This window comes from Hypanus sabinus, chromosome 1, assembly GCF_030144855.1.
Source record: "Hypanus sabinus isolate sHypSab1 chromosome 1, sHypSab1.hap1, whole genome shotgun sequence".
Taxonomy (NCBI): domain Eukaryota; kingdom Metazoa; phylum Chordata; class Chondrichthyes; order Myliobatiformes; family Dasyatidae; genus Hypanus; species Hypanus sabinus.
The window spans coordinates 168136398-168163601 of record NC_082706.1 but is presented as its reverse complement, the minus strand read 5'-3'; the positions used below and the strand labels follow the sequence as shown (position 1 = coordinate 168163601).

General features: G+C 47.6%; 1 protein-coding gene across 1 annotated transcript in view; it reads left to right on the top strand.

Annotated features, from left to right (window-relative positions):
• Positions 1–1511: 1511 nt before the first annotated feature.
• Positions 1512–27204, top strand: part of LOC132406363 (uncharacterized) — a gene marked incomplete at its 5' end in the record, with an annotated part of 30097 nt that continues 4404 nt past the window's right edge. The window contains one exon of the mRNA XM_059991961.1: positions 1512–2022. Within this exon, the coding sequence (XP_059847944.1) occupies positions 1512–2022 (511 nt within the window). The remainder of the gene's footprint in view (positions 2023–27204) is intronic.

Genomic DNA, 27204 nt, shown 5'->3' with positions numbered 1-27204 from the left:
ACCAGCTTGCAAGGTCAATGATGGACATCCTGGTGGAGGGGCACAGGACTAGCTGCCTGTTTGACACTGGCAGCACTGAGAGTTTTATTCACCCGGACACAGTGCAACGCTGCGGACTCGCAACGCGGCCGGTCAGTCGGAGGTTCCATTTGGCTTCTGGGTCGCAGTCCACAGACATCCGGGCGGGTTGTGTAGCGACATTGGTGGTGCAAGGCACAGAATATCGGGACTTTGAGCTGCTGGTCATGCCTAATCTGTGCGCACCTGTGCTATTGGGGCTGGACTTCCAGAGCCATCTCGAAAGTGTGACTATGGTATACGACGGGCCCCTCCCACCACTCACTGTCCGGAATCCTCAGTTTTGTGGGACTTCTTCACATACCCCGCTACTGACCACACACACACACTGACCCACACATCCCACCCAGCACCATGCCGACAGCTGCGCTACCGACACCACTTGCAGCCTCTCCACCCTCAAGATCCCTCCCCCACCGCTGTTCGCCAACCTGACCCCCGACTGTAAACCTGTGGCAACCAAAAGCAGGAGGTACAGCGTGGGGGACAGGGCCTTCATTCAGTCGGAGGTGCAGCGGCTGCTCAGGGAGGGGATCATTGAGCCAAGCTCCAGCCCTTGGAGGGCCCAGGTGGTTGTTGTTTGGACTGGGCAGAAAAGTAGGATGGTGGTGGACTATAGTCAAACCATCAATCGGATTACGCAGCTTGACGCATACCCCCTACCCCGCATCGCGGATATGGTCAACCAGATTGCTCAGTATAAGGTGTACTCGACAATAGATCTGAAATCCGCTTATCACCAGCTCCCCATCTGCCCAGAGGACCGCCCCTACACCGCCTTCGAGGCGGGCGGCAGGCTCTATCACTTCCTGCGCGTCCCTTTCGGTGTCACGAATGGTGTCTCTGTCTTCCAGAGGGAAATGGACCGGATGGTGGACCAGTACCAACTGCAGGCCACATTTCCCTATCTGGATAACATCACCATCTGTGGTCACGACAGGCCAGATCACGATGCCAACCTCCAACGATTTCTCCAAGTGGCCGCAGCTCTGAACCTTACTTATAACAGGGACAAGTGTGTGTTTGGTACCACGCGCCGTGCTATACTTGGGTATGTCGTGGAAAACGGGGTTATTGGCCCTGATCCCGAACGTATGCGCCCCCTGTTAGAACTCCCTCTTCCCACCACTCTCAAGGCCCTCAGACGGTGCCTGGGTTTTTTTTCCTATTACGCCCAATGGGTCCCCCATTACGCAGACAAGGCTCGCCCCCTGGTCAAGTCTACCTCGTTTCCCCTCTCTGCTGAGGCCTGTGCGGCCTTCGACTGCATTAAAGCGGACATTGCCAAAGCTACGATGCATGCAGTGGACGAGACCGCTCCTTTCCAAGTGGAGTGTGATGCCTCCGATTTCGCTCTGGCTGCTACCCTCAATCAGGAAGGCAGACCAGTAGCATTCTTTTCTCGCACCCTCCAAGGCTCCGAAATTCGGCACTCCGCGGTGGAGAAAGAAGCCCAGGCCATAGTGGAGGCTGTTAGGCACTGGAGGCACTATCTTGCTGGCAAAAGTTTCACCGTGCTGACCGACCAGCGCTCGGTTGCGTTCCTGTTCAGCAACCAACAGCGGGGCAAAATCAAAAATGATAAGATTCTGCGGTGGAGGATAGAACTCTCCACCTACACCTATGATATCCTGTACCGGCCTGGCAGACTCAATGAGCCCCCTGATGCCCTATCCCGGGGAACATGTGCTAGCACACAGCTCGACCAACTGTACACCCTTCATGCACAACTTTGCCATCCGGGGGTCACCCGATTTTACCATTTTGTGAAAGCTCGGAACCTGCCATACTCCCTGGAGGACATCAGGACGATGACCAGGGACTGCCAAATTTGCGCTGAGTGCAAACCGCACTTCTACCGTCCTGACACGGCACAACTTGTCAAGGCCACCCGCCCTTTTGAACGCCTGAGTGTTGACTTTAAGGGCCCCCTTCCCTCCACTGACCGCGATGTCTATTTTCTCAGTGTTATCGACGAGTACTCACGGTTCCCCTTTGCCATCCCCTGCCCCGACACAACTGCCACGTCCGTCATAAATGCCCTGCGCCAGCTCTTCACTCTGTTCGGGTATCCCTGCTATATCCACAGTGATAGAGGGTCCTCCTTTATGAGTGAGGAGCTGTGCCAGTATTTGCTAGCTAGGGGCATTGCTACCAGTTGGACCACGAGTTATAATCCCCGGGGTAATGGCCAGGTGGAGCGGGAGAATGCCACAGTGTGGAAGGCCACACTTTTAGTCCTTAAGTCAAAAGGGTTGCCGGTCTCTCGATGGCAGGAGGTCCTCCCTGAGGCACTGCACTCTATCCGCTCCCTGTTATGTACGTCCACCAATGCCACCCCTCACGAACGCCTATTCTCTTTTCCCAGGAAGTCTGTCACTGGGACCACCCTACCAGTTTGGCTGACGTCCCCGGGGCCAGTGCTGCTCCGGAAACATGTGAGGAGCAATAAATACTCCCCGCTGGTAGAGAGGGTTCACCTTCTACATGCGAACCCCCAGTATGCTTACGTGGTCTTACCTGATGGGCGGGAGGACACAGTCTCCATCCGCGACCTGGCGCCCGCAGGTGCAGCAGACCACTACCCTGAAGGCTCTCCGGTAACCATGAACCCTGCACCAGAGGTGACACCGTGCTCACCAGGCCCTACACAGACTCCTCACGACACTTGTATACCGGGCGTTTCGTACTCATTTATACCAGGCGCCTCACACATGCATGAGGGATCACCGGCGCCTAGTGGGCAAGAACAAGCGCAACCTCCGTCCCCTGTGCAATCACCAATGTTGCCGGCATCTATGCGGTCACAGCCGGTGCTACGTAGATCGCAGTGACAGATTCGACCACCTGATAGACTTGACTTGTAAGAACTTCGCCACATGAGGACTCTTTCAAACGAAGGGGGGGGGTGAATGTGGTGAACTATGTGCCTGTCTGGACACGCCCCCTGCTGACTACTCCTGTGGCTCCTCCCACAGGCCCCTGTATATAGGAGATCTGAGGCCTGACGCTCGGCCTCAGTCTCCAGGACATTGTATGATAGACACTCACTCCTGGTTCCTTCTTCCAGTCAATAAAAGCCGATATCTCGCCTTACGTCTCAGTGTGAGTTATTGATGGTGCATCACCGGTGGAAACCGGTGGTGCTGCCCTCCTGGTGGGGACTAACTCCCCAGTTGTGCGACGGCTCCTGGGAGCTTGTAAGGAGAAAAGTGGGGGGAGACTTTCTGGAGACCCTCTCGGTGCATCCAGTGTTTCGAGCAGTGTTCGCAGAAGGGGTTGCCTCCCAAGGGCTGGACCCGGAGTGTAAACGAGGGACGGTGTGGTGTACGCAGGCGAGGCCCAAGGTGATCCGACCAGGGGAGGTAGCACTAGTGATGGGGACCCCCAGATTCCCAGGAGTGCCGACGGGAGAAGCCCTGTTAGTAGACGCCCCAGATGATCTTGAAGGGGAGACACGATTTCCGGCGGGGGTGCTGGTGAGGCCCGAAGTGCAGAGACCAGGGGTGGTACATGCGAGGCGTATAGCTATAAGTGTCAGGAACACCACGGCAAGAGAAATCACCTTTAAGAGGGGAATGCCGCTGGCATATCTGTTCCCGGTGACGGTAATGTCCAGCGCACCAGTGAGGACCCCTAACGGGGAGGGATCGGAGCATCGAAGGGAGCTGACCGCTGAAGCCTTTAACTTTGGGGATTCCCCTGTGTCGCCGGAGTGGAAACACCGGCTAGTGGAGAAGATGCTGAAGATGGAAGCTGTTTTTTCTCGTGGCGAGTTTGATGTTGGCTGCTCCAAAAGCACTCGCCACACCATCCGGGTGACGGAGGACACCCCGTTCCGAGAGAGATCCCAGCGGCTGGCTCCGGCAGATGTTGAGGACGTGCGACAGCACTTGTGCAAGTTGAAGGAAGCCAGAATCGTAGCTGAGTCTCGAAGTCCTTATGCGTCCCCAATAGTGGTGGCACGGAAGAAGAATGGGCGAGTGCGCATGTGTGTTGATTATAGGACTTTGAATCGGCGAACTGTCCCTGATCAATATACTGTCCCAAGAGTCGAGGATGTGTTGGCCTGCCTGAGCGGTGCGAAGTGGTTCACTGTGCTGGATTTAAGAAGTGGGTATTACCAGATCCCGATGAGTGCGGGCAATAAAGAGAAGACCGCTTTTATCTGCCCGCTGGGGTTCTTTCAGTTTGAACGAATGCCCCAAGGCATATCCGGAGCCCCAGCCACCTTCCAGAGGCTCATGGAGAGAACTGTGGGGGATATGAATCTGTTGGAGGTGCTGGTGTACCTGGACGATTTGATAGTGTTTGGATCGACTTTGGAGGAACATGAGGAGAGGCTGTTGAAGGTGTTGGGCCTGCTTAATGAAGAAGGGTTGAAGCTTTCCCTGGACAAATGCCAGTTCTGCAAGTCGTTGGTTAACTACATTGGCCATATCATTTCGCGAGAGGGAGTGGCTATTGATCCAACCAAGATAGAGGCTGTGACCACCTGGCCGAGACCCCAGAAAGTGGGTGTTCTACGCTCATTTTTGGGGTTCTGTGGGTATTACCGGTGATTTGTGAAAGGATACGCCAAAGTGTGTCACCCGTTGACTCAGCTGTTGTGTGGCTATCCCCTGATGGGGAAGAAGAGGACGGGGAACCAGAGGCAGGACGCTGGAGGATACTGAACCCGATGGAACCTTTTGGCTCGAGATGGGATGATCAATGTGAAGAGGCGTTCCGATCTTTGAAAAGGGCACTGACCCAGGCCCCGGTGTTGGCTTTTGCCGATCCCCAGAAGCCATATGTGCTGCACACGGATGCCAGCCGAGAGGGTCTCAGGGCTGTTCTGTACCAGGAGCATGGCAAAGCATTGAGACCGGTAGTCTTTGTCAGTCGAAGCTTGTCGCCATCGGAGAGAAACTATCCCACTCACAAGTTGGAGTTCCTGGCGCTGAAGTGGGCGGTGGTGGACAAGCTGGGCGATTACCTGTATGGAGCCAAGTTTGAGGTGAGAACGGATAACAATCCTCTCACTTTTATTTTGACTTTGGCGAAGCTGGATGCCACAGGACATCGGTGGCTGGCGGCCTTGTCGGTATATCATTTCAGCCTGAGGTACCGCCCCGGAAGCAAGAATGTCGATGCGGATGCGTTGTCTCGTCGGGAGCCGGGGGGAGGAGGAGAGGGACGAGGAGTGGGAGAGTGTCCCTGCCCCTGGAGTGAAGGCGATGTGTCGGTTTGCTATCACCGTGAAGGCCGAGGGAAGAGGGAGGCTGGAACGAGCCGTGGACCATTTGGGGGTTTTTGACGACGCCATACCCCTAGTTTACTGTGACCTGACCGCACTGCGGACTAAACAGTTGCTGGAACTGAGTCCGGGGGAAGTGGCAACTGCTCAGCAAAATGACCCGGGCATTGGCACAATGTGGAGAGCGGTCGAGAAGGGGGATGGGGCGTTGGCTGAGAAGGCGAAACACCCATGTGTGCCTCTGTTGTTGAAGGAGTGGTCTCGGTTAAAGTTAAAGAACCAAATCTTGTACAGGGTCACGGCGCCTCCGGACCAACCCCGCTGTTGGCAACTGGTCCTGCCGGAGGAGTATCCGCAGGCTGTACTCCAGGCCTTACATGATGATTCTGGACACTTGGGGGTGGAAAAGACCGGTTCTACTGGCCCCAGATGAGGGGGGAGGTTGAAGAATACTGTAGGGGATGCAGTCGTTGCAACCAGAGGAAGACCCTGCCAGCGTTGGCGGCTCCACTGTCGCACTTGCAGAGTGCGGGAACTCTGGACCTGGCATGTATGGATTTCCTGTCGATTGAGCCTGACACCAACAACACCGCGAATGTCTTAGTCATCACCGATCATTACACTCGCTATGCTCAGGCATTTCCCACCAAGGATCAGAAGGCGACGACAGTGGCGAAGGTGTTATGGGAGAAGTATTTTGTGCATTACAGCCTTCCCAGACGAATCCATAGTGATCAGGGGCGGGACTTTGAGAGCCGCCTTATTCAGGAATTACTGACTATGCTTGGGGTTGAGAAATTCAGGACTACCCCTTACCACCCACAGGGAGATCCTCAGCCAGAGAGATTCAACAGGACCCTGTTGGATATGCTCGGGACGCTGGAGATTGGGCAGAAAAGCAGGTGGAGTCGTCATATTGGACAATTGGTTCACTGTTACAATTGTACTCGCAATGATGCTAGAGGGTATTCGCCCTATTATCTGATGTTCAGGAGGGAAGTGAGGTTGCCCATTGACGTGTGTTTTGGAGGTGGAGTGGGTGAATTTCCCGTGAAGTCCCATCTAAAGTACCTGTCCGACATGAAGAGGGAGTTACAGCGGGCGTACGAGTTGGCTGAGGCGGTGGCTACCAAACAAAATCAGAGGAATAAGATGCGGTATGATCGAAAGGTGAAGTTTGTACAATTATTACCGGGCGACCGGGTCCTTTTACAGAATTTGGGACTCCCTGGTAAGCACAAGTTGGCAGATCGATGGGCGGCCAGCCCCTATGTAATACAGAGCCAGATGCTGAACCTGCCAGTTTACCGGTTGAAACCTGAGGATGGAAAAGGGCCTATCAAGGTACTCCATAGGAATCACCTGCTGCCACTGGGTCAAGCGGTGCAGGTGGATAAGGAGCCTGAGTGGGAGGTTACGCCTAGTACAAGGACTCTGCGAGGGCGCGGAGAACGGGAAGAGCCCACTGCTGAAGAGCGGGGCCGGGTCCCTCAACCGGGAATGGCTACTGATTCAGAGGAGGACGACTCAGATGAGTGGGCCCTGTTCCCATTCGCTGGTGCTCCAGTACCAGGAGAGGAGGCTCCTGGCCCTTCTCATACTGAATTGGGTGAGAGGAGGGAAGGTCTTGAGGGTCAGATGGAGAGGCAGCTTACATTGGTGGGAGAGAGGGTGGAACCTGAGCGTGAGCTGGAGAGATCTCGGGTGAGGGAGGACCCCTGTGAGGAAGGGGGTGCAGGTCTGTCAGGTAGACCTGGGGTGTCCGAGACAGTGGGTTCGCAGGTGACGAGGGAGCCCAGTGGGGCAGAAGGGGTATGGAGATCTCAGAGGAATAGGCACCCCCAGGAGCGGTTGACATATGTGGTACCGGGAGAACCGAGTGTGATTTCTACTGCTCTGGGTAGTTATGTCACTGCTTTCTGCACCTGGGTTGGGTTTTGTGTGTTGCAAGAAGCTTTGGGGAACTCTAGTAATGCCATGAGGGCATGACATTTGCTGGTGGGGAGAGAATGTACAATGTCCCGTGTATGTTACTCAAAATGGCCTCTTTGGTTTGTTACAAGTAGGAATGCTTCTTTGTTGGATAAGTGTTTCTCTCGCCGTTGTTTCACTTTAGAATGGCTGATATGGTAATTGTATTCATTTGTTAATCAATGGGGAATGTTATTGTGTCTTGTGATGCTGGGAACTTGGGGGAGGGGTTTTCGTGGGTTTTTGGTGGGAGGAGGAGGCCGAGGAAGGTGGACGTGTGCTGGACTGCTCGTAAGACCACCGGGGTGGTCCCAGGTGTGACGGCTGGATGGGTCGATTGGTTCGTTGATTGAGCTCCAACGAGTGCAGTAAACAGACTGAACTTTGATAAGTTGGCGCCTTTTGTTTTTTTCCTTGTATATATATATATATATTGTATTGCCTACTACTCTTTTAATTTTAGTAAACTCTTTAAAGTGTATGTCATAACGGTATTTGTTGTGGGTTTGATACTGTTGGCGGGCGCGAGGCATAAAGCTCGATTCTCATAGCACCTGCGTGTACGGGAGGTGGGTTGGTGAGTGGCTGGACCTCCTTTCTCCCCTAGACATATACCAGCCTGTTGGGTAAGGGTTACATATTATTTCTGAATACCAGACTGGATTTATCAAAAATCAATACTCCCACTTTAATATTTATCGTTTATTGAATGTTATTTATTCTCCTTCTAAAGAGATATCAGAATGTGTGATATCCTTAGATGCAGAGAAAGCCTTTGATCAGGTTGAATAGAATTATTTATTTAAAACTTCAGAAAAATTTAACTTTGGGCTTGATTTTATTCAAAGGATTATCTATCTCCCTCCACTCTGTTTCTTACTAACTCTCAGAATTCTAACCCTTTTAAACTTCAGCGTGGAACTAGACAAGGTTGTCCTTTGAGTCCTTTGCTTTTTGATTTGGTCTTAGAACCTTTAGCTATTGCTTTCCGGGAACCTAATGTTATCGCTGGTATTTTAAAGAGGGGTACTACCCACAAAGTTTCACTTTATGCTGATGACCTTTTGCTCTACATTTCTAATGTGGAGTCTACTTTACCTGCTGTACTTTCTTTACTCTCCAGCTTTAGTCAGTTTTCAGGATATAAACTTAACTTTCATAAGAGTGAACTTTTTCCATTGAATAATTTGGTATTAGTTAATACTAACCTTCCTTTTAAAATTGTAAGAAATCAATTTACTTATTTGGGCGTATCAATTACTAGGAATAATAAATTCTTTTTTATAGAATTTTTTTTTACACTGCTGAATTATGTTAAGAATGCACTATCAAATTGGTTACCCCTCTCTTTATTGTTGATGGGCCAAATTAATTCTATTAAAATGAATATTTTGCCTAAATTTTTATATTTATTTCAGGCCATACCTGTTTTTATTCCTAAATTCTTTTTTGATTCTCTGGATTCTATTATACCTTCTTATGAATGGAAAAATAAAATTTCTCGATTAAATAAAGTTCATCTTCACAAAGTTAAAAAGAATGGAGGTTTAGCCTTACCCAACTTTGGGTTTTATTACTGGGCAGTCAATATACGGAATCTTACGTTTTGGTTATATTACATTAATGGAGAGTACTGTCTGGTCTGGGTTTCTTTAGAAGCTAGTTCTCTTCTTGGATCTTCAGTCCCTTTATCTTTAAGTAACTTAACTGATATTTTGTAGCTAAACACACTTTGAGGATTTGGGTACAATTTAGAAAATATTTTGGTTTATTGAGTTTTTCACTTTGAAGTCCCATTGTTTCTAACTAATTTTTTAAACCTTCTATGCTGGATGTAGTTTTTAAAGAATGGAATAGATTTGATATTAAATGTTTTCAGGATTTGTTTGTTGGAGATAGTCTTTCTTCATTTGAATAACTGTCAGCTAACTATAGCCTACCCAAAACACACTTTTTTGATACTTACGAATTAGAGACTTCTTGCGATCTCAAGTACATACATTTCCTAGAAGTACAGATAAGAATTTACTTGATACAATTTTAAATTTGAAACCCTTCCTTAATGGATCTATATGTACTATTTATGGTATGTTGTCGGGAATGAGAAATATCCCTTTAGACAAAATTGAAAATCTCTGGGAACAAGATTTACAGATTCCAATTTCTGGGGATACTTGGAATGAAATTTTTAAATTGGTTAATACCTCATCATTACATGTCCGTCATTCCCTTGTACAAATTAAAATGGTTCTTAGGGCCCACATGACTGTAGATAAGCTGTCTCATTTTTATTCTGATATATATATCTCCCTATTGTGATAGATGTAACAATGGAGAAGCTTCACTAATTCATATGTTTTGGACTTGTCCAAGTCTTGAAAAATATTGGAAGGAAACTCTTTTGTTGCTTTTTAAAGTAAATTATAAACCTAATCATTTGACTGCCTTATTGTTGGAGGAAATGATATTATTTTGGAGACACCTGATTTGTACATTGTGGCTTTTATTTCTCTTATAGCCAGGAGGGCATTGTTGCTTAAGTGGAAGGATGCCACTCCGCCTCATTGGTTACATGATGTTATGTCATGTTTAAACTTAGAAAAAGATTCGCTGTTCAATTTCTGAACCTAGACAAGATCTTTCAACATTGTGGGGACCTTTTTGAATTATTTTCAAAATCTTTGATTTGTTATTAAGCACAGATGTTGGCTAATAATATGCTGTACTATATGAAAAGGAATTTTTTCTTTTCATTTTTTTAACCAAACAGCTGTTTTTTTCTGGTAGTGGGTTTAGATTTTTTTGTATAATAAAATTATCTTTTTCATTATTACGTTTAAATTTAATCTATATGGATATGGGGTAATGAGACTATATTTGTGATTCCAATATATTTTAGTCAATAAATATTATATATCCTACTGCACTCTCTATTCTTTTATGTAAGAAATCAATAAAAATATTGAAAAATAACACCTATAACTCCATATTTTACCAAGGTTCAATGTGAATTTATTCTTGTTTAATATTTCTCACCTGTTTGAGTTTGTAGATTTTGGAGATCCATATTGAAAGTGGAGAGTGTGGGGTGGAGTAAAATTTGTGCTCATTAGTGGGATCCCATTGTAGATGATGGAAGTTCTCTTGTCCTCACCTGCCTATCATCTCCCACTGGTGCCCCTCCTGTTCTTTTTCTCCCATGGTCCACTGTTACCTCCTATCTGATTCCTTCCCCTTCCCCCTTTACCTTCTACTATCTCTCCTTGTTTCTTACTTCATCCCCCTCACTGGTTTCACCAATCACCTGGCAACTTGTATTCCTTCCTGGTCCTTTATTCTAGCTTCTCCCCCTTCCTTTCTAGGCATGATGAAGGGTGTTGACCTGAAACTTCTGCCGTTCATTCCTCTCCATAAGGCTGTCTGTTCTGCTGAATTCCTCTGTGTTCTGTGTGTGTTGCTCCGGACTTCCAGTATCGGTGCTTAATCTTCTGAATATTTCCAGCATTTTCAGATACCTGCATTTGCTGTATTTTGCTCTTGGGTCATTGTTTCATTCTTTGTCTTTAACTCTAATTATTTTTAGATCTCTTTTATACTCCTTTCTTTATTTGACTATCAACACAATTAAGTGCCCCACTGTTGAGTTATTAGTTTAGCTGAAAGTGTTTGATTCTACTTCACATGAGCCATATCACTTTGCTCCTTCATTTCTCTCCTGTTATTAATGAGCTAGAGTTCACACAGTTTTTCTGTTGTCCCTTTGTTCTAACCAAATTAACTTTATATTTGACCCTTTACCTTGATAACCATTCTCCATGATAGATCTGATCAATGTTACCCCTACTTTTTAACCACACTTTCATCAACTTTCATCATATCTTGTAGCTAGCAATATCATGTTTTGACTCCTCCCATTCATTGAGCTTGATCTGTGTTACCATCTATACTAAATTGCTTTGCAATTTCCCTCTATTTCCAAACATCATCTATGATTTCATTATTTGCCTCTTTTAGTTTTCTGAGCACCTTATTTCTCATCTGTGGTGAGTACCCATCTCAGTACAATTTCTTAGTCTTGCCTCTGTTAAGGAGCAAACTAGCTTTTTTGTACAAGCTTTCTCCAGCTTTCTTTCCAATGGCTGAGGAATGTGAAGTGCTCCCTCATGCACCATTTCATTAACCAAGAATAAACATGTTTAAGTCCACACTTCATTTATTCACAAATGCATGATTCTGGAAATAATTAAAAGATTATTCCCTTGCTTTGAAGTTCTGCTTTTCACTGCCTTCAGAGAATTCAAAATTCTCCCAAGGTCCAGAATCTCTGACTGTTTTTCTGGCCTTCTTAAAATTTTCAACATCTCATAGAAACATAGAAACCTACAGGCCCTTCGGCCCACAAAGTTGTGCCGAATATTTCCCTACCTTAGAAATTTCTAGGCTTACTCATAGCCCTCTATTTTTCTAATCTCCATGTACCTATCCAAAAGTCCCTTAAAAAACATTATGATATCCGACTCCACCACCATTGCCAGCAGCCCATTCCACACACACACCACTCTCTTTGTAAAAATCTTAACCCCTGACATCTCCTCGGTACCTACTCCCAGGCACCTTAAACCTGTGCTCTCTTGTGGCAGCCATTTCAGCCCTGGGAAAAAGCCTCCGACTAGCCACATAATCAATGCCTGTCATCATCTTATACACCTCTATCAGGTCACCTCTCATCCTCCGTCGCTCAAAGGAGAAAAGTCCAAGTTGACTCAACCTATTCTCATAAGGCATGCTCCCCAATCCAGGCAACATCCTTGTAAATCTCCTCTGCACCCTTTCTATGGTTTCCACATCCTTCCTGTAGTGAGGCAACCAGAACTGAGCACAGTACTCCAAGTGGAGTCTGACCAGGGCCCTATATAGTTGTAACATTACCTCTTGGTTCCTAAATTCAATTCCATGATTAATGAAAGCCATTACACTGTATGCCTTCTTATCAATAGAGTCAACCTGCGCACCTGCTTTGAACGTCCTAGGGACCTGGACCCCAAGATCCCTCTGATCCTTCACATTGCCAAGAGTCTTACTATTAATATTATATTCTGCTATCATATTTGACCTACCAAAATGAACCACTTCATGCTTATCTGGGCTGAACTCCAGCTGCCACTTCTCAGCTCAGTTTTGCATCCTATCAATGTCCCGCTGTAACCTCTGACACTATCCACAACACCCCCAACCTTTTTGTCATCAACAAACTTACTAACCCTTCCCTCCACTTCTTCATCCAGGTCATTTATAAAAATCACAAAGAGTAAGGGTCCCAGATCAGATCCCTGAGGCACACCACTGGTGACCGACCTCCGTGCAGAATATGACCTGTCTACAACCACTCTTTGCCTTCTGTGCACAAGCCACTTCTGGATCCACAAAACAATGTTCCCATGGATCCCATGCATCCTTACTTTCTCAATAAGCCTTGTATGGGGTACCTTATCAAATGCCTTGCTGAAGTCCATATACACTACATCTACTGCTTTTCCTTCATTAATGTGTTTAGTCACATCCTCAAAAAATTCAATCAGGCTTGTAAGGCACGACCTGCCCTTGACAAAGTCATGCTGACTATTCCTAATCATATTATACCTCTCAAAATGTTCATAAATCCTGCCTCTCAGGATCTTCTCCATCAACTTCTCAACCACTAAATTAAGATTCACTGGTCTATAATTTCCTGGGCTATCTCTACTCCCTTTCTTGAATAAAGGAACAACATCCACAACTCTCCAATCCTCTGCAACCTCTCCTGTCCTCATTGATGATGCAGTGATCATTGCCAGAGGCTCAGCAATCTCCTCCCTCGCATAGGCTGGGGTACATCCCATCCGGTCCTGGCAACTTATCCAACGTGATGCTTTCCAAAAGCTCCAGAACATCCTCTTTCTTAATATCTACATGATCAAGCTTTTCAGTTTTCTGCAAGTGATCACTGCAATCACCACGATCCTTTTCCATAGCGAATACTAAAGTAGTCATTAAGTACATCTGCTATTTGCTGCAGTTCCATACACACTTCCCTACTGTCACACTTGATAGGTCCTATTCTTTCACATCTTATCCTCTTACTCTTCACATACTAGTAGAATGCCTTGGGGTTTTCCTTAATCCTGCCCACTAAGGCATTCTCATGGCCCCTTCTGGCTCTCCGAATTTCCTTCTTAAGCTTCTTCCTGTTAGCCTTATAATCTTCTAGATCTCTAATATTACTTAGCTCGCTGAAACTTTTGTAAGCTTTTCTTTTCTTCTTAACTAGATTTACTACAACCTTTGTACACCATGGTTCCTGTACCCCACCATAACTTACCTGTCTCATTGGAACGTACCTATGCAGAATTCTACACAAATATCCCCTGAACATTTGCCACACTTCTTCTGTATCTTTCCCTGAGAACACCTGTTCCCAATTTAATCTTCCAAGATCCTGCCTGATAGCCTCATAATTCCCCTTACTCCAATTAAGCACTTTCCTAACTTGTCTGTTCCTATCTCTCTACAATGCTATTGTAAAGGAAATAGAATTATGATCACTATCTCCAAAATGCTCTCCCACTGAGAAATCTGACACCCAACCAGGTTCATTTCCCAATACCAGATCAAGTACAGTCTCTCACCTTCTAGGCTTATCTATGTATTGTGTCAAGAAACCTTCCTGAACACACCTATCAAACTCCACCCCATCTAAACCTCTTGCTCTGAGGAGATGCCAGTCGATATTTGGGAAATTAAAATCTCCCATCATGACAACTTTGTTATTATTACACTTTTCCAGGATCTGTTTCCCTATCTGCTCCTCAACATCGCTGTTTCTATTGGGCGGCCTATAAAAAACACTCAGTAACGTTATTGACCCCTTCATGTTCCTAACCTCCACCCACAGAGACTTCGTAGACAATCCGTCCATGTCATCCACCTTTTCTGCAGCTGTGACACTCTCTTTGATCAACAGTACTACGCCTGCACCTCTTTTGCCTTCCTCCCTGTCTTTTCTGAAACATCTAAAACCCAGCACTTGAAGTAACTATTCCTTGTCCCTGAACCATCCAAGTCTCTGTAATGGCCACCACATCATAGCTCCAAGTACTGATCGACACTCTAAGCTCATCCACTTTGTTCACAATACTCCTTGTGCTAAAATAGACACATCTCAAACCTTCAGTCTGAGTGCATCCCTTCTCTATCACCTGCCTATCCTCCCTCACACACTGTCTCCAAGCTTTCTCTATTTGTGAGCCAATCACCTCTTCCCCAGTCTCTTCAGTTTGGTTTCCACCCCCCAACATTTCAAGTTTAAACTCTCCCCAGGAGCCTTAGCAAACCTCCCCGACAGGATATTGGTTCCCCTGGGATTCAAGTGCAACCCGTTCTTTTTGTATAGGTCACACATGCCCCAAGGGAGGTCGCAAACCACCTCATTCTATTCCTATACTCATTGTCTCGTGGCACGGGCAGTAATCCCAAGATGACTACCTTTGCGGTCCTGCTTCTCAACTTCCTTCCTAACTCCCTGTAGTCTGTTTCCAGGACCTCTTCACTTTTCCTACCTATGTCATTGGTACCAATATGTACCATGACCTCTGGCTCTTCTCCCTCCAACTGGAGGATATCGTGGATGCGATCTGAAACATCCCAGATCCTGGCACCTGGGAGGCAAACTACCATCCAAGTTTCTTTCCTGCCTCCACAGAATCACCTGTCTGACCCCCTAACTATCGAGTCCCCTATCACTACTGCCTTTCCCTTCCATTTCCTACCCTTCTGAGCCACAGTGCTGGACTCCGTGCCAGAGGCATGGCCACTGTTGCTTCCCCCAGGTAGGCTGTCTCCTCCCCAACAGTATTCAAACAGGAGTACTTATTGTTCAGGGGGATAGCCACAGGGATACCCTCTAGTACTTGACTCTTCCCCTTCCCCCTCCTGACTGTTACCCACTTGTCTGTCTCCCATGGCCCTGGTGTGACCACTTCCCTATAACTCTTTTCTATCACCTTCTCACTCTCCCTGACTAGACAAAGGTCATCGAGCTGCATCCCCAGTTCCCTAACACGGTCCCTTAGGAGTTGCAGCTCGACACGCTGGCAACAGATATGGCCGTCCGGGAGGCTGGGAGTAACTCCAGGACTTCCCACATCTGACACCGAGCACAGAACACCGGCCTCACACACATACTTCCTTTCCGCAATTAACACAGGTAAACCTACCGTTACCACCTAAGCCTGTTGAACCAAAGCCCTCTCACTCCGTTGGATACGCGGTTTTCTTTTTAAACTTTTCCCGCTCTCCTTGGCACCTTGGGTAAAATTAAGTAACTGGGAAACTTAAGAGTAAAACATTTTTATTTGTTAATCCTTACTTATAGCTATTACACTGGGTTTTACTGCTGGTTCTTTGTTCTTCAAATACAGTTCAATCACATATATACCGATAGACTATTCTGAATCTGAATCAGGATTAATGTCAATGACATACGTTGTGAAATCTATTTGTTGAATCCAATACAGTCTGCAGTATTCTGAAGTCTCAGCTAAAACAAGGGAAAATGCCAACAGGTTCCTTATCCTTGAAGTCTTTGCAGAAATATTGTGATGTAATTCAAGATTTACATTTCAGTGTCAAACAATAAAAGGCCTAGATTAATTTATTGATCCCCAGAGAACATGTCACGCTAAACATTGCGCCCAAATGGCTTAAAACACAAGCAGCTTTGCAGATGCTGTATATCTTGAGCAGCGCACACAAATGCTGGTGGAACTCAGCAAGTCAAGCAGCATCGATGGAGAGAAATAAACAGTCAATAATTCAGGCCGAGGCTTATCATCCCCTCCATTGATGCTTGACTTCAACATTTTGGGTGTGTTACCCAGAAGATTTTGATGACCATCCACAAAATCATCAAGCTGTCTCATTGGCCAAGCAGATGACTGCACTCCTCCATTTTCTGTGACTGAGATGGATTGTATGAGTTACTCATGTGGGAGACGGGACTGTGTACTATACCTGTGTAATCTCCTTAACAGCTCAGTCCACATTTTTACATTTTCAAGTATGTATTCATTTCCCTTTAGAAAGACACACATCAATCTGCTTCTACTGACCTCTCTGAATTCACAGCATTCATAAAATTCTCTTGCTTCCTCTCATTGTTATTGAAAATGTATGACTTCTGAGTGCAGAACCACTTGTCCATGGAACAAATTTCCTTTAAGAAATTACAGGAATTGAGCATATGCCTCCGTGGAACAGCTCTATCACTAACATAGAAAACCTACAGCACAATACGGGTCCTTCGGCCCACAAAGCTGTGCCAAACATGTCCTTACTTTAGAATTACCTAGGGTTACCCATTGCCTCTATTTTCTAAGATCCATGTATCCATCCAGGAGTCTCTTAAAAGACCCTATTGTTTTCACCTCCACCACTGCTGCCGACAGCCCATTCTATGCACTCACCACTCTCTGCGTAAAATACTGATATCTCCCCTGATATCTCCTCTGTACCTGCTTCCAAGCACCTTAAAACTGTGCCTTCTCGTGCTAGCCATTTCAGCCCTGGGAAAAAGCCTCTGACTATGTACAAGATCAATGCCTCTCATTATCTTGTATACCTCTACCAGGTCACCTCTCATCCTCCATCACTCCAAGGAGAAAAGGCCGAGTTCACTCAACCTATTTTCATAAGGCATGCTTCCCAATCCAGGCAACATTCTTGTAAATCTCCTCTGCACCCTTTCTTTGGTTTCCATGTCCTTCCTGTAGTGAGGTGACCAGAACTGAGCGCAGTATTCCAAGTAAGATTGCTGTTTCAGAAAAAAAATATGTAGGTTATCTAGAACAGGACGACACAGATACAAACCTTTCGGCACACATTGTCTGCATCAAATAAAATGCCTAGTTCTGCCTACACATGCTCCATATCCCTCCATTCATTTACATTCAGCTGTCTCACTTATTTTCCTTTTTAGTGCCTGTTACGCTGCTGGTGTTTAGACCATCAATGAAGGTCCTCCTTTTCTGGCTGTGACAGGGTTCATTGTCTCAGTATCTTCCTCTCAGTTTTCACTACTGTCAGTCATGCGAGTCCATGGTGGAGACTCAGGAATACTGTGGCACAAAAGTGTAGAAGGATTCTTCATTGCTGTGTCCTTAACAACTTTGTTCTACCAGTCAGGGTTGTTAGCTCTGAGCTGAACCCCATAACCTGAACCCCATAACTAGAGGACAGCTCTTAGGATAGCCACTACTCTTTGACCTGTTTGGTATGGATGACCCTACCAAAAGCCAAAGCAAAAAGCTCTGAGACCAGCCAACATATCTCTCTGGGTCATTGAGGCACAAAAGCCTCCCAACCATAAGGTTATGGTCCTCTTGAAGGATGTGTCTATCTAACAGCCTCTTAAAAGCCATTATCATACCTGGTTCCTGTCCCGCCACTACCCCTTGCAGCCTGTCCCATTCTCTGTTTAAAAATTCTTATCCAGCACATCTATTTGAACAACACCACCCCCCCCCCCCACACTGCTACCTTAAATATATTTCATCTGGTACTTCACATTTCTAATCTGAGGAACTGTTGTTGGTTGTCTATCCTATCTATACATCTCATAATTTTATACAGATTCTGGTTAATTGGGCTATCCGGACAGTTGCTCTTTTGGGACAACTCTTAAAGAGCAAAAACAAATTGGGACACTATGCCACTTAATTATGACAAGAGATTGTGGCTGAACAGTTTCTAACTAGCATTAGTCGCATGCACTTAGACATACTCAGAGTGAACGGTTTTGAGATAGTGTTAGCTAGCTGTGTGTGCTCGTGTTCAAGGAACAATGATTTTTGTCAATGATAGTTGGTGAGAAATGAGCAGTAAGATGTTTCAGAACTTCTGCTCACGGTGGCTTAATTCATTTAGTCTTGGAGATGTCCGAAATGGCCAGAAGTGAAAATGAAAAAAATTGTCCTACCTCAACAAGTTAGGAACAATGAAGAATTTGAAGCTATCTACGGTCATCTTGAATTTTACAATGAAAATGAAGATTTGGAGGATGCAGTCATCAAAGGCTGTTCTAATGGCCCAATTAACCAGACAATCCATTATCCACACTAAGTGTCTGTGCTGATTTTGTTTATTTACAGTCAATCAAAAGAACATGGCAGTATATATACTGGATGAATTCCTCTGTTGATAACAACAGTGGATTCTGGTTAATTGTAATACATAGGGACCAGTACCTTGTGGCCCTGGCAGATGGGACCTCCACTGTCAGCTCCTACACAGGAATCAATGGGGATTGGTAGCACTGAAACACTTCAAAGGGTGATATACCTGCGGCAGAGGAGGTGTGTAGTTTTTGGGACAGCTTGGACATCAGCAGATACTTTTTCCATGTGGAAGGGCTAGAGGTGGCGGTTTATCACAGAAAATTCACCACTTGCTGACTAGTTCTTTCTGACTGTCCATTGGTTTGTGAATGAGAGCCAGAGGACAAACTCACTGAGGTTCGGAGGGGGGGTGGAGCAGAAGGCTCACCAGAAGTGGGAGGCGAATTTGGAGAGATCAATGAAGTCAATACCTTGGAGACCTGGTCCATATCATTTACCCTCATTGGAAGGTGGTAGACCGTGATGAAACCCATGGCAATGTGGACGCACAGGTGCTGAGGGACTGGCAGGGCAGCACAAGCCCAAAAGGTAGCTGGTTAGAGGAATTGGACTGGGCACATTGAGCACAGGCAGCAATGAATTAATTTACATCTGTGATCATGGTGGGCCACCAGATCCAACATCACTGAAAATCAGAAGTCTGTTATGTGCCTGGATGGCCAGAGAGGGGTGAGGAGGCGGCTTAAGAGTGCACGGTCACTGGCACATACATGCAGTTGTCAGGTGTCGGCCAGAGCAGGCTCATGCTCTGGAACCTGTTGAATCTGGTTCTCAAGGTCCCAGGCAAAAGGGGCAAAGATCTGGAAGGATAGAAGGATGGGCTGATGGACAATCTCCATTTCAGTTAGGTTGAACTGTTGGAACAGGGTGTCCACCTTAGTGTTCTTGGAGACATGTCAGTAGAAGGTAGTGAAATTAAATTGCTTGAAGAAGAGGGTCCAGTGAACCTGATGTGGGTTGAGTTGACAAGTCTGTTGAATGGGTATGAAGTTCTGGAGTTCAGTCCAGATCAGTAAGTGTTCGGTGTTTCCCACCAGGAATGTCTCCTTTTCTCCAAGGGCCATTTTATGGCAAGTAGCTCCTTGTCTCCTACTCCATAATGACACTGTGTAGATTTGAACTTGTGTGAGAAGAAGGCACAAATGTGTGTCTTCGCATCTGGTCTTCACTGAGAAATGATGACCCTGGCACCTGCTTCAGCTGTGTCCATCTCTACCACAAAAGGTCCAGAAGGGTTGGGATGGCAGAGAATGGTAGCATTGGTGAGAGACTCTTAAGCTCCTCAAAAGTGTGGCCCACGGCAGCAGATCAGGTTATCCATGAGGTAGGTGACTGGTGAAGGAGATGAGAGGAGCAGCGATTTGGCTGTAGTTTCTGATGAACCACGACAGAAGTTGGAGAAGCCCAAGAAGTGCTGTAGCTGTCTGAATGAGGGAGTGCAGTCAGGGCAATTCAACAATGGCTTCTCTGAGTCCACGGTTTTGCCTTGGGTTGGAAGATTGCAACCCAGGAAAGAAACCGTGCATAGGATGAGTTATACTCTTTGGGTATGAACTGTTGTTGTCAGCAATGGTTGCCTAGCTTCATTTTGTAATGATTTATACTGTGTAAATCCTGCCACAACTGCCTGCTGGGTCGAGACTCAGTTTTGGGCAGGTACTGTGTCTTATTTCAAAACACTTCATTAGAACTCACCAATAGCACACTCAATCAAATGCTGCATTGATACCTTGGGCAGCATGCACATCTTATCTCTGTGATGCACCATCAATAACTCACACTGAGACGTAAGGCGAGATATCGGCTTTTATTGACTGGAAGAAGGAACCAGGAGTGAGTGTCTATCATACTATGTCCTGGAGACTGAGGCCGAGCATCAGGCCTCAGATCGCCTTTATACAGGGGCCTGTGGGAGGAGCCACAGGAGCAGTCAGCAGGGGGTGTGTCCAGACAGGCACATAGTTCACCACATTCACCCCCCCTTTGTTTGAAAGAGTCCCCATGTGGCGAAGTTTCTTATAAGTCAAGTCTATCAGGTGGTCGAATCTGTCGCTGCGATCTACGTAGCACCGGCTGTGATCGCATGGATGCCGGCGACATTGGTGATTGCACAGGGGACGGAGGTTGCGCTTGTTCTTGCCCACTAGGCGCCGGTGATCCCTCACACATGTGCGAGGCGCCTGGTATAAATGCGTACGAAACGCCCGGTATACAAGAGTCGTGAGGAGTCTGTGTAGGGCGTGGTGAGCACGGTGTCACCTCTGGTGCAGGGTTCATGGTTACCGGAGAGCCTTCAGGGTAGTGGTCTGCTGCACCTGCGGGTGCCAGGTCGCGGATGGAGACCGTGTCCTCCCGCCCATCAGGTAAGACCAAGTAAGCATACTGGGGGTTTGCATGTAGAAGGTGAACCCTCTCTACCAGCGGGGAGTATTTATTGCTCCTCACATGTTTCCGGAGCAGCACTGGCCCCAGGGACATCAGCCAAACTGGTAGGGTGGTCCCAGTGACAGACTTCCTGGGAAAAGAGAATAGGCGTTCGTGAGGGGTGGCATTGGTGGACGTACATAACAGAGAGCGGATAGAGTGCAGTGCCTCAGGGAGGACCTCCTGCCATCGAGAGACCGGCAACCCTTTTGACTTAAGGGCTAAAAGTGTGGCCTTCCACACTGTGGCATTCTCCCGCTCCACCTGGCCATTACCCCGGGGATTATAACTCGTGGTCCGACTGGTAGCAATGCCTCTAGCTAGCAAGTACTGGCGCAGCTCCTCACTCATAAAGGAGGACCCTCTATCACTGTGGATATAGCAGGGATACCCGAACAGAGTGAAGAGCTGGTGCAGGGCTTTCATGATGGACGTGGCAGTGGTGTCGGGGCAGGGGATGGCAAAGGGGAACCGTGTGTACTCGTCGATAACACTGAGAAAATAGACGTTGCGGTCAGTGGAGGGAAGGGGGCCCTTAAAGTCAACACTCAGTCGTTCAAAAGGGCGGGTGGCCTTGACAAGTTGTGCTGTGTCAGGACGGTAGAAGTGCGGTTTGCACTCAGCGCAAATTTGGCAGTCCCTGGTCATCGTCCTGATGTCCTCCAGGGAGTATGGCAGGTTCCGAGCTTTCACAAAATGGTAAAATCGGGTGACCCCCGGATGGCAAAGTTGTGCATGAAGGGTGTACAGCTGGTCGAGCTGTGTGCTAGCACATGTTCCCCGGGATAGGGCATCAGGGGGCTCATTGAGTCTGCCAGGCCGGTACAGGATATCATAGGTGTAGGTGGAGAGTTCTATCCTCCACCGCAAAATCTTATCATTTTTGATTTTGTCCCGCTGTTGGTTGCTGAACAGGAACGCAACTGAGCGCTGGTCGGTCAGCAAGGTGAACCTTTTGCCAGCAAGATAGTGCCTCCAGTGCCTTACAACCTCCACTATGGCCTGGGCTTCTTTCTCCACCGCGGAGTGCCGAATTTCGGAGCCTTGGAGGGTGCGAGAAAAGAATGCTACTGGTCTGCCTTCCTGATTGAGGGTAGCAGCCAGAGCGAAATCGGAGGCATCACACTCCACTTGGAAGGGAGCGGTCTCGTCCACCGCATGCATCGTAGCTTTGGCAATGTCCGCTTTAATGCAGCTGAAGGCCGCGCGGGCCTCAGCAGAGAGGGGAAACGAGGTAGCCTTGTCTGCGTAATGGGGGACCCATTGGGCGTAATAGGAAAAAAAAACCCAGGCACCGTCTGAGGGCCTTGAGAGTGGTGGGAAGAGGGAGTTCTAACAGGGGGCGCAAACGTTCGGGATCAGGGCCAATAACCACATTTTCCACGACATACCCAAGTATAGCAAGGCGGGTGGTTCCAAACACACACTTGTCCCTGTTATAAGTAAGGTTCAGAGCTGCGGCCACTTGGAGAAATCGTTGGAGGTTGGCGTCGTGATCTGGCCTGTCGTGACCACAGATGGTGATGTTATCCAGATAGGGAAATGTGGCCTGCAGTTGGTACTGGTCCACCATCCGGTCCATTTCCCTCTGGAAGACAGAGACACCATTCGTGACACCGAAAGGGACGCGCAGGAAGTGATAGAGCCTACCGCCCGCCTCGAAGGCTGTGTAGGGGCGGTTCTCTGGGCAGATGGGGAGCTGGTGATAAGCGGATTTCAGATCTATTGTCGAGTACAGCTTGTACTGAGCAATCTGGTTGACCATATCCGCGATGCGGGGTAGGGGGTACGCATCAAGCTGCGTAAACCTATTGATGGTTTGACTATAGTCCACCACCATCCTATTTTTCTGCCCAGTCTGAACAACAACCACCTGGGCCCTCCAAGGGCTTGAGCTTGGCTCAATGATCCCCTCCCTGAGCAGCCGCTGCACCTCCGACTGAATGAAGGCCCTGTCCCCCGCGCTGTACCTCCTGCTTTTGGTTGCCAAAGGTTTACAGTCGGGGGTCAGGTTGGCGAACAGCGGTGGGGGAGGGACCTTGAGAGTGGAGAGGCTGCAAGTGGTGTCGGTAGCGCAGCTGTCGGCCTGGTTCTGGATGGGATGTGTGTGCCCATGTGTGTGTGTGGTCAGTAGCGGGGTATGTGAAGAAGTCCCACAAAACTGAGGATTCCGGACAGTAAGCGGTGGGAGGGGCCCGTCGTATACCATAGTCACACTTTCGAGATGGCTCTGTAAGTCCAGCCCCAATAGCACAGGTGCGCACAGATTAGGCATGACCAGGAGCTCAAAGTTCCGATATTCTGTGCCTTGCACCACCAAAGTCGCTACACAACCCGCCCGGATGTCTGTGGACTGCGACCCAGAAGCCAAATGGAACCTCTTACTTACCGGCCGCGTTGCAAGTCCGCAGCGTTGCACTGTGTCCGGGTGAATAAAACTCCCAGTGCTGCCCGTGTCAAACAGGCATCTAGTCCTGTGCCCCTCCACCCGGATGTCCATCATGGACCTTGCAAGCTGGTGTGGGGCGCTTTGGTCGAGGGTCACAGTGGCCAGAGTTGAATCGCCGTCGGGGTGCCCGGTCAGCATCGGAGGGCCGGGGGCGGGGCATGCTGACGTCGACAAAGATGGCCGCTCACATCTGGGGTACCTGGTCAGCATCGGAGGGTCGGGGGCGGGGCGTGCTGACGTCAACAAAGATGGCCGCCCACTCCGCAGGAGGTTGAGACTTACAGACCTTGGCGAAGTGGCCCCGCTTTCTGCAGCTGGAGCAGGTCACTTCTCGCGCTGGACAGTGTTGTCGAGGGTGTTTTTTATGGCCACAGAAAGAACAAAGCACAGGCATCTGACGGGCCACCGCCGTGGTCGGGTTCAGGGAGCTCGTGGAATCGCGACTGGCAGCGGTGTTGGCGAGTTCGCTCCCGGGAGCCGGCGGTGGCGGGGTCTGAGGTGTCCACGGAACCGGCGGGGAATCGCGCGTCAGCATTAAGCAAAGCAGCTTCTAGAGCGTTGGCCGTCTCTATCGCCGAGCGTAAGGTAAGGTCGGCATTTTCCAGCAGTCGCTGGCGCATGTACACTGACCTCAGTCCCGTCACAAAGGCGTCTCGCATCAGCAGCTCCGCATGTTGTTCTGCCACGAGCATCTTGCAGTCACAAGGTCGGACGAGCGTCTGTAGTGCTCGGAGAAACTCAGCGCACGATTCGCCAGGCCGCTGTTGCCGGGTAGCTAAACGATGTCTTGCGTAGACGGTGTTCACCGGCCGCAGGTACTGTCTTTTGAGGGCATCCAGTGCCCCATCGTAGGTCGGCAGGTCCCGGATAATGGAGTAAACTTTGGGGGTGACCCTCGAGAGTAGAATTCTGTGCAGAACGGCGGGTTCAGTTGCACGAACCTCCTCCAAGTACGATTGGAAGCAGGCAAGCCAGTGTTCAAAAGCGAGAGCTGCGTCAGGGTCTTGAGGGTCCAAATCCAACCGGTCCGGACGCAAAACGGTTTCCATGTTTTAAAACTTCCAGTCAATAAAATTGATGCACCATCAATAACTCACACTGAGACGTAAGGCGAGATATCGGCTTTTATTGACTGGAAGAAGGAACCAGGAGTGAGTGTCTATCATACTATGTCCTGGAGACTGAGGCCGAGCGTCAGGCCTCAGATCGCCTTTATACAGGGGCCTGTGGGAGGAGCCACAGGAGCAGTCAGCAGGGGGCGTGTCCAGACAGGCACATAGTTCACCACACTCTGTAATCCTTGTTGTTGTTTCCAGGAAACAATGATGTCTGGGACCAAGTTTTCCTGGCATGATCCAAGTTGAGCATGAGTGAGCTAGCTATTTATTGGTAGGTAACTTTTTTAACAGCACTCTCAAGAAATGTAAGAGTCTTTGCAGATGCTGGAAATCCAGAGTAACTCCCACAAAATGCTAGAGGAATTCAGCAGGTCAGGCAGCATCTGATTAAGGGTCTCGACTCAAAATGTCAACTGTTTACTCCTGTCCAGAGAAGCAGCCTGACCTGTTGAATTTTGCCAGCATTATCAATGACTCCTCCTATACATTTCCGAGTGTTTTAAGACACGATATAAATAGAGATGTAACTGGGAGGATAGGTATTGTTTTTACTGAGAAGCCAGGCAGTGAAAGGTTTTCACTTCTTTAGGCAGTTGCCAACATTCCAGTGCTGTTACTGTACTGAAGTAACTCAGGGATGAATTTTGGATAATACTAGACAACAAACTTTCTGATGCCAAGTACTACATTTAACTAGCAAGTGGTAGTTTTTAATGTCTCTGTGAAAAGTTGCTACACTTGCTTAAAAATTTTTTTGACCATGGATGCCATCAGCTTTCCGGAAAGGAAAGTTCATCCCCCGGAGAAGGAAGGATTCAAAGGGGGGAAGGGGCCACAGTGGTTGACAAAGGAAGTCAGAGATTGCATAGCATTAAAAAAAAGGAAGTATGATGGAGCTAAGATGAGTGGAAGGACAGATGATTGGGAAATTTTTAAGGAACAGAACTTAACTAAAAAGGCAATATGGGGAAAAAAAATCAGGTATGAACGCAAGCTAGCCAGGAATATAAAGGAGGATAGCAAAAGCTTTTTTAGGTATGTGAAGAGAAAGAAGATAGTTAAGAACAATGTTGGGCCCTTGAAGAATGAATTGGGTGAAATTGTTATGGGAAACAGAGAAATGGCAAAAGAATTTAATAACTACTGTCTTCACTAGGGAAGACACAAGCAATCTCCCAGATGTATGGATGGGCCAAGGACATAGGTTAACAGAGGAAATGAAACAGATTGACAATAAGTAGACTGATGGGACTGAAAGCTGACAAATCCCCAGGTCCAGATGGTCTGCATCCTAGGGTACTAAAGGAGGTGGCTCTGGAAATTGCGGATGCATTGGTAATCATTTTCCAATGTTCCTTAGATTCAGGATCAGTTCCTGAGGATTGGAGAATGGCTAATGTTATCCCACTTTTTAAGAAAGGAAGGAGGGAGAAAACAGAGAACTATCATCCTGTCAGCCTAACATCAGTAGTCCATTATTAAAGATGAAATAGTGGCATATCTGGATAGCAGTGATAGGACTGGGCTGAGCCAGCATGGATTTACCAAGGGCAAATCATGCTTGACCAATCTATTGGAGTTTTTCGAGGATGTAACCTGGAAGTTAGACGAGGGAGATCCAGTGGATGTAGTGTACCTCGATTTTCAGAAGGCATTTGATAAGGTCCCACATAGGAGATTGGTGGGTAAAATCAGAGCTCGTGGCATTGGGGGGAAGACATTGACATGGATAGAAAACTGGTTGGTAGATAGAAAGCAAAGGGTAATGGTGAATGGGTGTTTCTCAGAATGGCAGGTGGTGACTAGTGGGGTGCCACAGGGCTCGGTATTGGGACCACAGCGGTTTATGATTTACATCAACGATTTAGATGAAGGCATCGGGAATAACATCAGCAAGTTTGCTGATGAAACTAAGCTGGGTGGCAGTGTGACATGTGATGAGGATGTTAGGAGAATTCAGGGTGACTTGGATAGGCTGAGTGAGTGGGCAGATACTTGGCAGATGACGTTTAATGTGAATAAGTGTGAGGTTATCCACTTTGGGAGTAAGAGCAGGAAGGCAGATTATTATCTGAATGGTGTAGAGTTAGGTAAGGGAGAAATACAAAGAGATCTAGGAGTCCTTGTTCATCAGTCACTGAAGGTGAATGAGCAAGTGCAGCAGGCAGTGAAGAAGGCTTATGGAATGTTGGCCTTTATTACAAAGGGAATTGAGTACAAAAGCAAGGAAATCCTTTTGCAGTTGTACAGGGCCCTGGTGAGACCACACCTGGAGTATTGTGTACAGCTTTGGTCTCCAGGGTTAAGGAAGGACATCCTGGCTGTAGAGTAAGTGCAGCGTAGATTCACGAGGTTAATTCCTGGGATGTTCGGACTGTCTTACGCAGAGAGGTTAGAGAGACTGGGCTTGTACACGCTTGAATTAAGGAGATTGAGAGGGGATCTGATTGCAGCATATAAGATTATTAAGGGATTGGACAAGATAGAGACAGGAAATATGTTCCAGATGCTGGGAGAGTCCAGTACCAGAGGGCATGGTTTGAGAATAAGGGGTAGGTCATTTAGGACAGAGTTAAGAAAAAACTACTTCTCCCAGAGAGTTGTGGAGGTGTGGAATGCACTGCCTCGGAAGGCAGCGGAGGCCAATTCTCCGGATGCTTTCAAGGAGCTAGATAGGTATCTTATGGATAGGGGAATCAAGGGATATGGGGACAA